Source organism: Haliotis asinina, chromosome 10, assembly GCF_037392515.1.
Source record: "Haliotis asinina isolate JCU_RB_2024 chromosome 10, JCU_Hal_asi_v2, whole genome shotgun sequence".
NCBI lineage: Eukaryota > Metazoa > Mollusca > Gastropoda > Lepetellida > Haliotidae > Haliotis > Haliotis asinina.
Window position 1 is genome coordinate 50,347,636 of NC_090289.1, and position 15,598 is coordinate 50,363,233.

General features: G+C 39.7%; 1 protein-coding gene across 1 annotated transcript in view; it reads left to right on the plus strand.

The window, feature by feature from the left end:
• The window catches only part of LOC137298890 (proton-coupled zinc antiporter SLC30A2-like), a 43,182-nt gene that overhangs the window by 24,476 nt on the left and 3,108 nt on the right, over positions 1–15,598 (plus strand). Inside the window, exons 2-6 of the mRNA XM_067831249.1 lie at positions 11,438–11,584; positions 12,663–12,819; positions 13,581–13,887; positions 14,422–14,533; positions 15,326–15,460. Coding sequence (XP_067687350.1) covers positions 11,438–11,584; positions 12,663–12,819; positions 13,581–13,887; positions 14,422–14,533; positions 15,326–15,460 — 858 coding nt within the window. The remainder of the gene's footprint in view (positions 1–11,437; positions 11,585–12,662; positions 12,820–13,580; positions 13,888–14,421; positions 14,534–15,325; positions 15,461–15,598) is intronic.

The following is a 15,598-nucleotide window of genomic DNA, read 5'->3' on the forward strand; positions in this document are numbered from 1 at the left end:
CTTTTCCGTTTTCAAAACATGTGTTTGACTCTATGTCGGCCGGTAGGTATCCATTTATGAGGGCACTTTTCTGTTTCTGATCATTGGAGTTGAATGTTTTCAAGCCACTGCATATTTGTGCAGAGAATCTCTAAATATCAACCAACAACTACTTGTAAGTGTCTGTTTTAACACTGAAAACTGTTACAACGATTAGATTCATGTCTGGTTGACCTAAAGTGCTGCGCCCCTATTTTCCTTTCTGTAAGTGACAAAAGACTGTTGATGGAGTAAGTAGGACACAGGTGAGGCAACCCTCCCATCATCTTCCTGCTGTAATAGGTACAGGGAACCCAATTGTCTTTTGTCTGTTTGGGCACAAATGAGAATGACTAATGATTAAATAATTTGAAACTGGGATAAATGCACAAAGCAAAGATAAAACAAATGATCCTGAAACCCATGTACCATCAGGATCATTGTTCTGATCTGAGCCCAGACGAACAATAAAGCAACACAACTTGCTGCAGAGTTATTGAACAGGTGACCAGGACACAAGTAACATGCCCTGATTGTCTGGAATATGCAGGAAAATGTCAGTACAGGCTTCGTAATCTGTGTCTGGACTGGTCTGTCTCCAGTTCAGAGTAAGCCTGTCTTGTAGGTTGGTTGGTTTCAGGAAACATTTCTACATTACTGGACATAGATCATGGAAGTATTCATGCAAAGAGAAATATGAATACAATATGCTGTTCTGGTTTAATAAACATTATTGTAACTCAATATATGTATACTGTGCAATGCCCTGATGTGTGTATCTGTTTACCACTTGTACTATGCACATTCAAAGCTTGTGTTTTTTCTAAGGATGTTGGTGGACAGATGTAGACTGGGGCACTGTTTGCTGTTTTTTAAGGATGTCGTTGGACAGATTTGATGTGTATATAGATCTGGACAGTGTTTACTGTTGAATGTTTAAAGATGTTGTTGGTCACAATGGTGTAGACTAGGGCTGTGCTTGTGTATTTTTTGAGGATGTGGTTGACCAGATGTATTGTAGACTAGGGCAGTGTGCAGCAAACTGTTCTTGTTACTACTGAAAGGGACTACCTGTTTTTGGTCTTTGCAACTGTACTTCGTTATGCTCATTTTGACAACAAATAAACACCGAGAGACTGGGTTATCAGTATATTTATCATGGATGTAGTTTGCTGAGTGTTATAAGTGTGTCTTGTCATAAGATTTAACCTTTCAGTACTCATGGTATTTGCTTATCAATCAATGATTACAGCTATAGATTCTATCCTGTTTCTCAGTGACCATCACATCTTTTGCACAATCCTATTATCCATTGGTAAATGGGCTTGTATATACATCTGTCTCCTCACATGTGACTTTCTAAGTAGGAATGTATTTGTTTCACCTAGGTTGTTTGCTTTCCTGTAAAATCAAATTTTCATTCATGATGATTCGACATGTGGATACAACTGTGGATGTCTACATGTGTTTTTGCGTGTGTTGGTTTGACTGTGGTAGGGATATATATATTTGTATGTGTAAGTATCTGAGGTAAATGTGAAAACAAATGCAGATAATAATACCAGTGTGTGTGTGTGTGTGTGTGTGTGTGTGTGTGTGTGTGTGTGTGTGTGTGTGTGTGTGTGTGTGTGTGTGTGTGTGTGTGTGTGTGTGTGTGTGTGTGTGTGTGTGTGTGTGTGTGTGTGTGTGTGTGTGTGTGTGTGTGTGTGTGTGAGAGAGAGAGAGAGAGAGAGAGAGAGAAAGATATCTTTTTTATCAACTGCACAATTTTATGTAATATATTTTATCCATTGCACATATTTTAATGCTTTTAAGTCTCTTATAGCCTTTTGGTGACTTTTGCACGCATGCAGGGTTTTGAAAATCTATGTTTGCATTACTTGTACTAAAATAAACTTCACTCTCTGTATCATGTTTGTGATTACAGAAGAAGTGCTGCATGCTTGCAGCTGCGCATAGAAAGAGAATTATTAGTTTAGAGCAGCCTTCATCAAATGTCAAGGTCTGCTCTCGAGTTGTTCTGCTCCTTTACATTGAACCATCTCCTAACTGTTCACATGACATGTTTGGATTAGCTAGCACCACTGTTTTCAGCTTGAACTGGCCAAGCACATGATTTGCGTAAATGGATGCAGCGGAACAGGAAGTGCATGAACCCTCATGTGAAAAATGCACCAGTATCAAGATATGTTTTGTGGGACATCATTATACACATGTTATCCACCAGACATGAAGTGGTTAAAACTGAAAAATCATGCTGGTGTGTTTAAAAAGGAGTCAGAGGTACATGACTTTCTGTTTTAAAGCTGCCTTGCATGTGACTCCTAAGTGACACCGTTAAGCCTGACTTAGCATGTGTGACATTAATATTAACTTGTAGGTAGTTAAATAGTTAGAGGAAAGGGTCACCTGTCATACTACATGTGAGTTACATATTCCCTCAGCAGTAGGTGGACACATTCATCCAGAAGTGGTTCAAGCTTTATTATTATAATAGTTGGCTGAAAAGGACTTTCTGCTTGGAAATTGTTCCGGATTGGTAGGCTTTCCTGATGAGGAATGTCAACGGACTGAAAGTGCTGTTGTACAGTGGAAATGCCAGAAGTAGGTTCCTTTTGAAGTCAGCTGGAGGCAAAGTTCCCTTGTCTTGTAGAGGCAATGTGTATCACCAAGCTGAAGAATGAGATCTGCCTGGAAACAGTGAGGTGGCATGGAATCATTGCTGGTGTTGTCAAGCAGTGGTGCTAAAGGTCTGCTGTCTTTGCTGCACTTGTCTTCTTATCTGCTTTTGTAGCTTAAAATAGTTTGATCCTTAAATCATGTATTGGAACCATATAGCAGTGTTGGAAAGATAGCCCGTCCCGTTACGTCTGAGATGAGTGAATTTTGTGGAGGACGGGTTAAGAAAACATGTATCTGTAACAAAGTCCTCTTAGGACATTGGTTCACCTTGGATTACAAAAGTAGCACCATTAAATATTGACATAGAAGCAAACCATCACTTGATATCTGCTCTTGCAGAGGCATTAAATGCAGTAAAGTGATGTTTATGTCGGACACTTTTATACATGTTGATCGACCGCCCGAGAAATGTATGTCCTCCACTGACTGCACATGTTGCCCAACTTGGCTTGCTGATCAGCTGCTGCAGTTCATGTTGAGTTGGTTGTTTGAGGTCATTGATGTTACGTAACACTGCTCTTTAGTTTCTCTAGTTTTTTATCAGGGAGAGTTCCTGCACAGGTTTCTATTCTGTTTCCTATGAAAATAAACTTTTGTGTTGATTCAACAAATTTGTCATGATTAATTGTAATGCCTGATTATTCAATCTGTTCTTGAAGACATCTCGCTGCTATTTCACTATGTAAAATCCTCCAAACCCCTAACACCTAACAAATACCTGGCCTTATGCTGAAGTTGACTCCCCAAAACCTGTCCATGACTTCCTCTCATGACACCAGGGACTCAAGATGACTCCTCAGTTTTCATGTCTAGGGCAAACGCTGCCATTCAGTACAATATATCTGTTCATTCTGCACATGCCTGCTCGTGCCTGCTCGTGCCTGCTCGTGCCTGCTGGTGCAGTATAGTGCTGTTTCCAGATATGGCACCTGTCTGTCCATAGACTGTTGGAGTTAAATTTTAATAATATAAATGATTACCCCCTTATCCTTTCTCATATTACAAAACAATATAAATAACAAACACATAAACCAACATTCAAATTTAATATATTTTCACAATTAATGGAAAATTAGATTCTTGAGAGGCTTGTAGAAGTTGGTATTCTAGTGTGAGACAAAATGTCATGGATGTCAACTTCTTATCATGGTGGCCTTGTGGGGTCACAGGAAACCCTGTTAAAATCTAGGTGATTGAACAGACCCATCCTTGATACAGTGTTCCCAGAAATTATTGAGAAAATCTTTGTTTTTTTTCTAATGATGCTAAGATTGGAAAAAGGGCTTTCACTATGCACTAAGCATACTAAATAAGGGAGACAACTCTTGAAGGCTTAGAAGGCAGCTCATTACGTCAAGAGTTATCTCCCTTGTCTGAGCAGACAGCTTCCTGTGTTGACATGGCAGAATTTACAGCAAGAGAGAAAAGAAAGCTCATCCTAGATGATTTTGAAAGGGTTGAGGCTGATGCTAAAGTGTTAGCTTGTAGACATGGTATTCCTCTGTCTACAGTATACAGAACTTTGAAGAATATTCAAACAGGAACTGGGATAGAGCACAAAGCAGGGGCAGGTCGGCCTAGGAAATTCAGTGTTGTGGATCGCCGAAGACTTGGGCAGATTGTGAGTAGGGGCAAATTGAAAAGTGTTGAGAACATCAGAAATGAAATGATTAGCAGAGGAAGTCCTCAGGTATGCAATGAAACAGTTAGGCAGGAATTACAGAGACTTAATTGGGTGAAAAAACTTGGAATTCCCTTGCCGTTGATGAAAGATGCACAAAAGGAAAAACGTTTAAACTGGTGTCGAGCTCATGAAAATCAAGATTGGGATAATGTTTTCTTTTCGGATGAAAGTTCTGTTTGGCTTTTCCCTAATTGTGTGAAAATTTGGAGCAAAGATACTGTCAAACCTATCTACCAGCTACCAAAACATAGCCCGAAGTTTCACATGTGGGGTGGCATATCGGCTCGCGGAGTGATGCCATTGTGTGTTTTCACGGGAAACTTGACAAAAGAAAGATACGCTGACATTCTAAATGGTCACCTTCTTCCGACAGCACAAACATTGTTTGAAGATGATTGGATTTTCCAGCATGATAATGACCCAAAACACACTGTGCGCTACACAAAACAGTGGTTGTCGGGCGAAAATGTTCAAGTTTTAGACTGGCCCAGTTACAGCCCAGACCTAAACCCAATTGAGAATGTGTGGGGAGTCATGAAGGACAGAATAAACCAAAAGGGACTGAGAAATATTGAAGATATGAAGGCCGAGGTGGTCCAATATTGGGATACCCTGTCACACGATTACCTACAAACTTTGATGGGTAGTGTGCCTAGGCGTATTCAGGCATGCATTGCTGAGCGAGGAGGTCTAACAAAGTACTAAAACAAGACTGAGACTGTAAAAGGATGATGTTTTAACATGTTTATGTAAGTAAAACGCCAGAAGTTAATAAACGTAATGAGTTACATGACGCAACATGATTCTCAATAATTTCTGGGAATACTATATCTCAATGGTATATGTTTTGATAAATCCACTATACCCTGGATGCATCTATGGCTCATATATTATGTTGTGTTTGACAGGATTTGTTTTCAGGCTTGGTTGATGCATGTCACTGTATTCCAGTTGTAATGACTGAGAATTCACTTAAAACACTTCTTCTGGCTCTGACAACTGTTCCATTGTTTCAAACACGAAAATAGCAATTCCAGTTATGAGGAAGTATCATTGATTGCATGGTCATTTGGTCATATTGGCCAATATTGGCCAATTAATCTTAACACCAGTAAGTGGCTAAATGTAGGTATTGCCCGAGGGAAAGGGAGGGGTTTAGCAATATTTAGGCATGATATGGGCACAAATATAATATTCTGTTTATTGCCAAGGTTGTCAAATTGAGGAAAATATGCCCAAATCTACTTTCAAACGTAGGCTGGCTACCTGCTGAGGCCGCTTGTAAAGCTTCACAGAAGAAACGTGATGTTATAACAAGTTATAACATATATCAAACTGACAGTAGTCTTGACTTAAATTTTGGCACACCTTTTTACCAAATAGTCCATTCTTGCCTGTGACTTGTGTGTAGTGATTTGAATGCATACATGTTTGAGTGACATATATCACTAAATCCATCCTGCACCTGCCGCCGTTCCTATGCCAGTGCTTTAGTACTTTATCTGTCCGAACCATGTCACCTGTAGATGTAAACATTCAGTCACACATTTAATGGGTAAATAAGATGGGTAAATATACACTGGTTGCCTGCTTGTTTACCATACTGTTTGTCCTCTAAAATTTATTGTATTTATGCATAAATACAAAGGAACATTATTTAAATAAGCTTGTTTACTAGTCCATAATCACTTTTGGTGAATGAAGTATGTGTCAAATATCCCAAGACCTAGACCTTGTCAGACCTTGTCAGACCTTGTCTTTTGAATTTAGAATAAGGTGCTGTAGTGGAATGGTAGATGATACAGCATTTGACATAGATATTGTGTTGGGTTGTTGTTGTGTTAATGTTTACATCTGTCACCTGATAAGTGATTTACAATCACCTTAGTGCTTTCTGAAAGGAAATCCAGGTCAAGGGAAGCCCTGTCACAGCTCTGGTTGTGTTGATGAAGACTGTATCAGGTCAGGATGGACTGGGGACAGACATGTGACAGCCATGAAATACCGACACTTTGTTTGCACCATATATGTGTCACACAATGTTGCTGCTGCTCAAACTCTTGGCTATTAAGGTTTACTTGACTTTGCTTTCGTCACCTTGTCAACCTTGCATTGTACAATTTATGATGACCCAACTGTCAAATGAAAAAACCCCAAAAGTGTTGAAACAACAGTGTTTACACAGGCTGCATGAGATACACCAATCAATAGTGTACATCCAGTCTTGTTGCAGTGTGGCATCAGGGTGGTGAAGGGTTTACTCTTGTCTGACTTGATCTTAGTACTAATGTTTTAGTATCACTGAAGGACAGTGGTGGTTATTTCTAGATGGTGAATTCTATTCTTTTGAGTAATATTACAGCAAAATTACAGCAGGGGACACCAGGGTGTGACATGTGTCCATGTGGGGAATCAAAAGTGTACCTTCGACATGAGGAGCAAACACTGCAGCCACAGATTACCCAGCCCTGCTTATTTTTAGTATGGACAAGTGTGGCTTATTTTCACATGTAGATTATATTCAAAATCTATCACAGCCTGGCATTTAGATGGTTGATAGCATGGACAACAATCCTTACTGTTAGATTTTTTTGAAGGTTGCAGCCACTACATTATGTTCCTTCATTACATGTTGACATGACTAGACTTGTAGGCTGGGCATCAACTCCAGCACTGGCTGGGGTTCACTCTTTGTACCAATACTGGGAATCAAACCCAGTATGCCAAGCAATTACCTTCACCACAGGGCTTCTCCGCTGGTGTCGGAAATAGAGAATGAAGTAGTATTGTTAACTTACCATTTATCATTCAAGATACAGTTTATCAGATCTTGTAACAATAGATTGCTGCATTTTATGACCTATATGTTCATTATATTGTGTGCCATAGCTGCTCTACAGTAGAGGTCACAACACACATTGTGTGCCATGTGACAACAGATATATTGTGTGTTATCTGATGACTGATATATGGTGTGCCATAGCTGCACTTACAGTAGAGGTCACAACACACATTGTGTGCCATGTGATGACCGATATATTGTGTGTTATCTGATGACTGATATATCGTGTGCCATAGCTGCTCTTACAGTAGAGGTCACAACACACATTGTGTGCCATGTGATGACCGATATATTGTGTGTTATCTGATGACTGATATATTGTGTGCCATAGCTGCACTTACAGTAGAGGTCACAACACACATTGTGTGCCATGTGGAGACCGATATATTGTGTCTTATCTGATGACTGATATATTGTGTGCCATAGCTGCACTTACAGTAGAGGTCACAACACACATTGTGTGCCATGTGACGACTGATATATTGTGTGTTATCTGATGACTGATATATCGTGTGCCATAGCTGCACTACAGTAGAGGTCACAACACACATTGTGTGCCATGTGACGACCGATATATTGTGTGTTGTCTGATAACTGATATATCGTGTGCCATAGCTGCACTTACAGTAGAGGTCACAACACACATTGTGTGCCATGTGACGACTGATGTATTGTGTGCCATCTGATGACAGATATATTGTATTCCATGTGATAACTGATAAATTCACTGAATATGTTAATATAGACATAATATGTCTCCGATGGTTGAATATAGATTCACAGTGAAAATTGAATTATTCTAATAACATAACAACTTATCATCCCCTACAACAGTGAAGTTGTAGGTGATATAGAACAGAGTGCCATCCTCAATACTTTGTGCGAAGCATATCTCCTAAACTATTCCTGATAACTTAACCATATTTGGTACATATGTCAAGAATGATCCCTAGATGTGTCCTTTGGGGTTAGAATCAGATATGACTTCTATGTTTTTGTGGTATCCATGGAAACATGACTTAGGCTGTGACTGTGACTGATGATGATGATGATGAGATCTTCCAAACTTTACAAACTAGATTCATCAAACTTGGTACATATGTCAAGCATGTTCCCAAGAAGAGCCTTTTATAGATTAGACCCAGATATGAATTTTATATTTTGAGGTTTCCATGGAAACATGATTTAGACTGTGGCTATGAGGTTGTCATCTTGTCCAGAGCAGATCTCCTTAACTATACGTGCTAGCTTTATCAGATTTGGTACATATGTCTGGCATTATCCTACGAAAACATTCCTCTGATTGTGGCTTTGAGGAAATTATCTTGTCCTGAGCTGATCTCCCAAACTTTAGCTTTATCAAACTTGGTGCACATGTTTGCCATGTTTACCATGATATCTAGATGAGCCTTTTTCGGTTAAGCCAGAAAGGGAAGTTTATTTTTTTGTGGTTCCTATGACAACAAGTTTGACTTTGAATGAAATTGGTGGTTGTGCTGTGAAGTTTTCTGGAGCAGAACTTTAAAACCGCTCACTATTTCTTCACCAATCTTAGCACATAGATAGGTCTGTGGTATAAGGGTGACTTTTGGTAGGTTTGAATTTCTAAATAAAATATATTTTCCGTTTCCATGGTAAAAGTTCATCCTTGACAGAATTTGGTGGTAGTTGTCCTTCTAAACTTCCATATGCACACCAAAACATGGACATACTGTAATCATAATTACAGTAATGTTGGAAATAGAAAAATACTGTTTTTAGACTGCTTTTCTGTATCCCTCAAATTTACACAATTGCAAATAGCATATGTCAAAATGGCCCACACCCGCCTAACTGGGCACTCAGTGGGATGCATAATAGGATATCTCGAAAGGTATGTTTACTTACGAAATAGTGCAAAAATAGGTACTGAAAACAACAGATTGCATTATAGTTGGCACTAAGGTGTCTTTTTCATAAGGTTTATGTTGAGATATGTAAGAGTGTATCATACCCATGAAAAGCTTAATACAGCTGTCTTATTATATATAACAAAATATTTTGGTGGCATGACCACCCGATGTTTGACAGGACAGGATATTATTTGTAAATTGTACTGACATGTCGTTTGCTTCCCCAGTTTAACTGCCTAAATCTCAGCTGATATCTCTAATAAACTGCTGTCCTGTAGTGGAGTTCTCTGTTAAACAACAAACCATTAATGATAATCATTGAAATGAGTTCAGTAACATATCTCGCTACTTTCAAAAGGTATGTTGAACTTCTACTAAACCAAAAAGTATAGAAAGAGCCTGAACTCCGATAGTCATATATAAACTTTAACTTGGTGAGGTCATGTATGCCCTAAGGTAAATGCAACTTTTTGTGTGCTTAATGGGCACTTTATGTGACATGCATTGAAACAACTGATTCCATATTCATTGGGTTTGAGTGAATGAATGCAGCATTGTCAAAAACAGCAAAAACAAGGGTGTTGAGACACACCAGCACCAAATTTGATTCAAACGCCCAAACTCGAGACCTATTGCATGAATAAATAAATGTTTTTGTATCAAATCTGGAGTGTATGGTGCTTGACACTGTCCCAGGTATGTATTTAGTGTGCTGCAGTAGAACAAGATGAGGATACATCCAGGAAATGCTGCAGGACATGTAGCCCTAGGAGGTTATAATGGTTATATTTTTTCAGATCTCACATGTATCCCATGTATTTTGTATCATTACTCACTCTGATTGAAAATATATCACTTCTATTAGTCTCATCTGTTTTATCTGTCACACGACAAGTGTACGATGGAAGGTGTTATGATTTCTATCATCAATGGCAGTATGTCTTTTTATGCTGATAATTGATTTCATATTGTCATATATCAGTGAACACTTCAGGAAATGCTTATTTAGAAGACATGAGCTTATACACACCTATAAAACTTTCCGGCGTTAAATAGATTATTTAAGGTATTGTTTTGTACTGTTCTGTTTCAATCTGTATTCAAACATTGTCAGTGGAAGAAATATTTGTGTATTCCACCAAAGTGATGGGTGGAGAAATATTGCATTTTCTGACTGATGGTTTAGTTTTGTGCCAGGGCATTGGGTTCTGAGGGTGAGGCTCAGGAGTATATGGTTCGGAGACATGAGGTTCATGTACATGAGTTTCCGGGACATGAGGTTCAGAGACATGATTTTCATATACATGAGGTTAAGGGGCAAGAAGTTCATTGAGACATGAGGGTCATAGACAAGAGGTTCAGGGGTATGAGGGTGAGACATGAGGTTCAAGGGTATGAGGTTGAGACATGAAGTTCAGAGATATGAGGTTCAGGGGTATGAAGTTCAGAGACATAAGGTTCAGGCACAAGAGGTTTAGGGATATGAGATTCAGAGGTGTGAGGTTCAGGGACGAGATGTTTAGAGACATGAGTTTCAGGGGTATGCGGTTCAGAGACATGAGGTTCGGGGAATGATGTTCAGGGAAAAAATGTCAGAGACTTGAGGTTCAGGGTATGAGGTTCAGAGGCAAGAGGTTCAGAGACATGAGGTTCAGATGTATGATGTTCTGGGGAACGAGATTCAGGCAAAAGAGTGTGAGACATGAGGTTTAGGGGCAAAAGGTTCAGAGACATGAGGTTCAGGGTATGATGTTCAGGGAAAAGAATGTCAGAGACATGAGGTTCAGAGGTATGAGGTTTAGGGGCAAGAGGTTCAGGAGACCTATTTTCAGGGGCACAACCATCCTTTTAGTCAGCAAGGATCTGCTGATCATGGGTTTGAATCCAATATTCATCCTCATGCCATTTTTCATGGGTTTTAGCAAGGTGGTAAATATCTGAGACATGCATTACTTCAGTTTCTCCAAGGACTTTCATACCATTCACAGCCGCATCAAACCACAGTCACTAAATATCAAGGTATCTCACATAGACCTGTCTGCAACTTTAATATAATGAGTCACGATGTCACCCATTCAACTAACACTATGTTGTTGAACCTGACACCTTTTCAGAACACTGTGCAAAGTCTGCATCCAACAGTGGTCAAGGTTATATGGCTTGAATACTTCTAAAATCTGTGTGAAACTTAATGTATTTAATTAAACCTCTGAAAACCTTCCAACATGGCCTAAAGACTTTGAAATCTGACTGTCTGCATTCATGATGCAGGTTCTGGAAGACATAACTGAAAAAGATCTCAACATTTCTTGTTTTCAGGTGGCGCCCTCTCCAACAGCCTTGCCCTCTTCACCGATGTACTTCACCTTGGCAGCGACCTCATCAGTTTTATCATCAGCCTGCTGGCCATTTACTTGTCCAGCAAACCGGCCTCAAAGAAGATGTCGTTCGGCTACCATCGTGCTGGTATACTTTTTCTCTTATCACAGTGGGGTGGTTGGGTTGCCTAGTGGTAAGAGCATTTGCTTGTCACTCCAAACAACTGGGTTCTGTTCCCAAATGGGTATATTGTGTGAAGCCCATTTCTTAAGTCCACTTCATGATAATGCTGGAGTATTGTCAAGAGTCCAACTGAATCATTGCAATTCAACAGAGGGAATCTTTCACAACCTTAACCTTAGGGATTGTGAGACAGGCCAGAACATGATACAACATGATACAACGCTATATGCTTGTCAATACACTCTCAGGGATTTACCAGCTCAAAACAGATGCTTAAAATACAGTCTGCATCCATGGATGCATAAAACTTGTATGCATGTTTAGGAAGGAATCACTTTTCACACATCAACTCTCCTTGAAATGAATGTTAAGCATTAGAGACACAAAATATCTCCACCTGTTAAGTATCTTAAGTGTTTCCCTTTGTTTTTATTATGAATCAGTAGACACAAGTACAAGCAATATCTAAATTCTGAATATGAAACAGGTAACATGTCAGTACACTAACTGCGCTTTTTCGGAGTGGAAATAAAAAAACAAGATTGTGTAGACTGAGTGATGATATGGCGGCTCCTTTGAATCAAGGCTGTATTTTAATCCTTGCTGGATAAAATTATTATTTAGAAAACGCCAAGTGATGCAGCCTCTCATTGCAATATCAATTTTGTCAGCTCACACAATGAGGTCAACAAAAGAAAAGGCAGTTCTCTTCAATGAATTGAAATTTCTCTTGAACCCCTATTTTTCCGCATGGGGAACCCCTTTTTTATATCTGGAACTATCTACTTTAATTGAAATCCTGACAAACTTCTTAGTACAGATACCTCTTTATGCAGTGGGGTAGTTTAGTCGCACTGGTTTGTCATTCTGAAGACCTGTGTTTGATTTCCCACATGAGTACAATGTGTAATGCCTATTTCTTGTGTCCCCTCCTGTGACATTGCTGGAATATTGCTAAAGACAATGTAAAGCCAAACTCACTTACTCACTCCCTTTTTATGTCACAAGGGGAGAGAATTCAGAACCTGTGTTTCTGTTACAGAGGTGTTGGGAGCTCTCTTCAGTGTGTTCATCATCTGGCTGGTGTCAGGAGTTTTGTGCTACATGGCTGTGGAGAGAATTATGCATGAACACTATAAAGATGTGAAGGCAGATGAGATGCTGATAACTGCCACCATTGGAGTTGTCTTCAATCTCATGTGAGTATTTACCAGCTCATCAGAAGGCAACGAGTCAGCTTTAGATTTCATGTGTTCCTTCCATGCAACACATTTTTCTGTGAAGATTGCCCCCAAATTTGAGTCGCACTGCGAACAAACCTTCGCAGGTGCGACCACTATCTTTGTTCACACTGACAAGTTCAGTTGTAACAGCGGCTTAGCTGATTGGCTACTGTGAGCATACAGAGCCAGCAAAGGGAGGTAATAAAAGTTTCGGTCCGAGTGGTAGATGTATCCAGGGTACAGTGGAGATTCATCGGAGCATATACCCTGGAGATATCAAGGATGGGTTGTAGGGAAAATAATGTTGTTTCGGGACTGTGAGACCGACTACACAAAGAAGCATCCATAGACAGATTTTGTTTAGTATTAGCAAGTGAGACATGTAAAACAAGGTGATTCCTACAGTTTGAAAAGAAGAAAAGTGTCGATATAATGCCTAATCATTCATCTGATTGGCTCAGGAACACGCCCATCTGTCTTCAGATAGAGTGGCCAAAGTTTGCTTATTGTTAATCTGGTACAACTTATTTCAGAGGTGCTACCAACTCTTCATGCAGAATGATACCAGTATATATTTTATTTTGAGTGTCCACCCAACTGTTGTTCAGTGATGGCCTAAGGGTGCATGTAAGTTAGTGGGAGCCAGATTGTGAGAAGGCTATGTAGAATGTTATATGCAGGTTGCTTCATCCATGTACCCCTTGTGTACCCATATCCATCTCACTGTATATTTCCAGAATGGGTTTTGTGCTCCATTCAGAGAGATGTTGCAAGTTTGGTGCAGCTCATCGCAGTTTTGGGCACAACCATTCCCATGGGTCAGCCCACGGTCACAAGACCCACCGGAACCAGAGCGAGTACCAGCCTCTACATCAAATTCTAGATGATACAACAGAACTGGATGAACATGAAGATAACCAAGAATTTCATGAATTCAGTCATCGACATAAAAACATTAATGTGCGTGCTGCTTTTATTCATGTTGTGGGAGATATTATTCAAAGCCTTGGAGTGTTTGTTGCAGCTCTTATTATAAAGTTTACGGTAAGTGATTAATCATGAATGTACTTCCAGAATAAAAGAACTAATGAGTGAAATCACGTTCAAGAATTATTAGACTCATGAAACTCAGCCCTCTTTTGTGTAAGCCATGTTTGAATGCATATTATGGAGTGTGAGTGAGTGAGTTTAGTTTTATGCTGCTCTCAGCAATATTCTAGCTATATGATGGGAGTCTGTGGTGTGTGCGGTTCGTTGTATTGCCTTTTGTGGTGAACATGGTTTGCTGACGACCTATTCTGCCCCGGATCTTCACAGGTCACATATTATGGTTATAGACGTACATTGCTGACATAAGTAATACGCTGAACACAAACTGAGGGTTGTGAGACATGAAGAGATATTTCCTTCAAGAATATGAGTTACCTGCCCTTGTCTTCTGCTCAATATGAAAAACGGCAACAAATGATTGACTTCTGTGGACATTTTGCATTTTGTACTAGGTGATACTCTTTTTGTAATTATATTGATATATGGTGGACATTGAATGTCGTCTTGTTTTTCATTGGGTCATTCCAGTCAGATGACCGGTTCCGTCTAGCCGATCCCATCTGTACGTTCCTGTTTTCTCTGTTGGTTCTGATCACCACATTAGCTGTGCTACGTGACACGCTGTTGGTTATGATGGAAGGTGAGTTGATATTACTAGGCCAGTCATAATGTAGGCAGGTCCAGATTCAAGTGCTGATATCCTTGGACCAGTCATCAAGTAAGCAGGTCATGTTTCAAATGCTGATTGTATGCCAGTAATCCTGTCTGCAGTACTTTAGTGACAGATACCAGATTGTCTTTGTCATTGGATTTCAGGTCCAAACACTGCCTGAGAATTCAAGGTATATCAAAATTCAAAATATGGGTAAATGCTGCAACTTCAGAAGCCTGTGAAGCACTGTGATACATCTTCATTAACTGTTACTATGCTGTAGGAATGACATATCTGTTTGAATTAAATTACAAAACAATCTTGTATATAACTCATTGTAGTGATAAAATGCTCATGAAGTTAATGAAGTCCTGGTGCTGGTATTGAAGCAGTATGGAGTGTGGATGGATGCAAGGTGCACAGGTGGAACAAGAAATCTGTAATATGAATGTAGCCAGAGCACAGACTGCTTTACCTTGCTGAAAGCAGGCCATGACTTGATGTGTTGGTAAAAACAACGTCTGCACTCTAAAGTGGACATAGGTATTGAGGAATGTGGTGAAGTATTGACCATGAAAGAATACAGTATGGGCCTTTATTTACATAATGTGTGCAATAATACAAGACAACTTACTGCTACATTTCAACAAAATGCTGTTACTTCAGCAAGTAATAGGCACTTTCGCATCGTCCTCAAGTCAGCCAGGTAGGCCATGTCCTAAGGCAGTGCTTCATGTTCAGTGTTAAGTCTGTGTACATGGGAAACGTTTGTCATTGCAGGAGTTCCAAGAGACATCAACTATGACTGTCTGAAGCAGGAATTGTGTTCAATTGAGGGTGTTGAGATGGTGCACAGCCTGCATGTGTGGTCCCTCACTATAGACAAGAATGCCCTGTCTGTCCATCTGGCAGTCGGTGAGAACACCCTGTTAGTCCATCTTGTAGCCTGTAGACAGGAAAATACTTATGGTCAAAGCCAAAGCTAACCCTCCATTATCATCAGTCAGTTGAATTACTACCTCCAAGATTTACTGGATCAAGCGTCTGAATGGA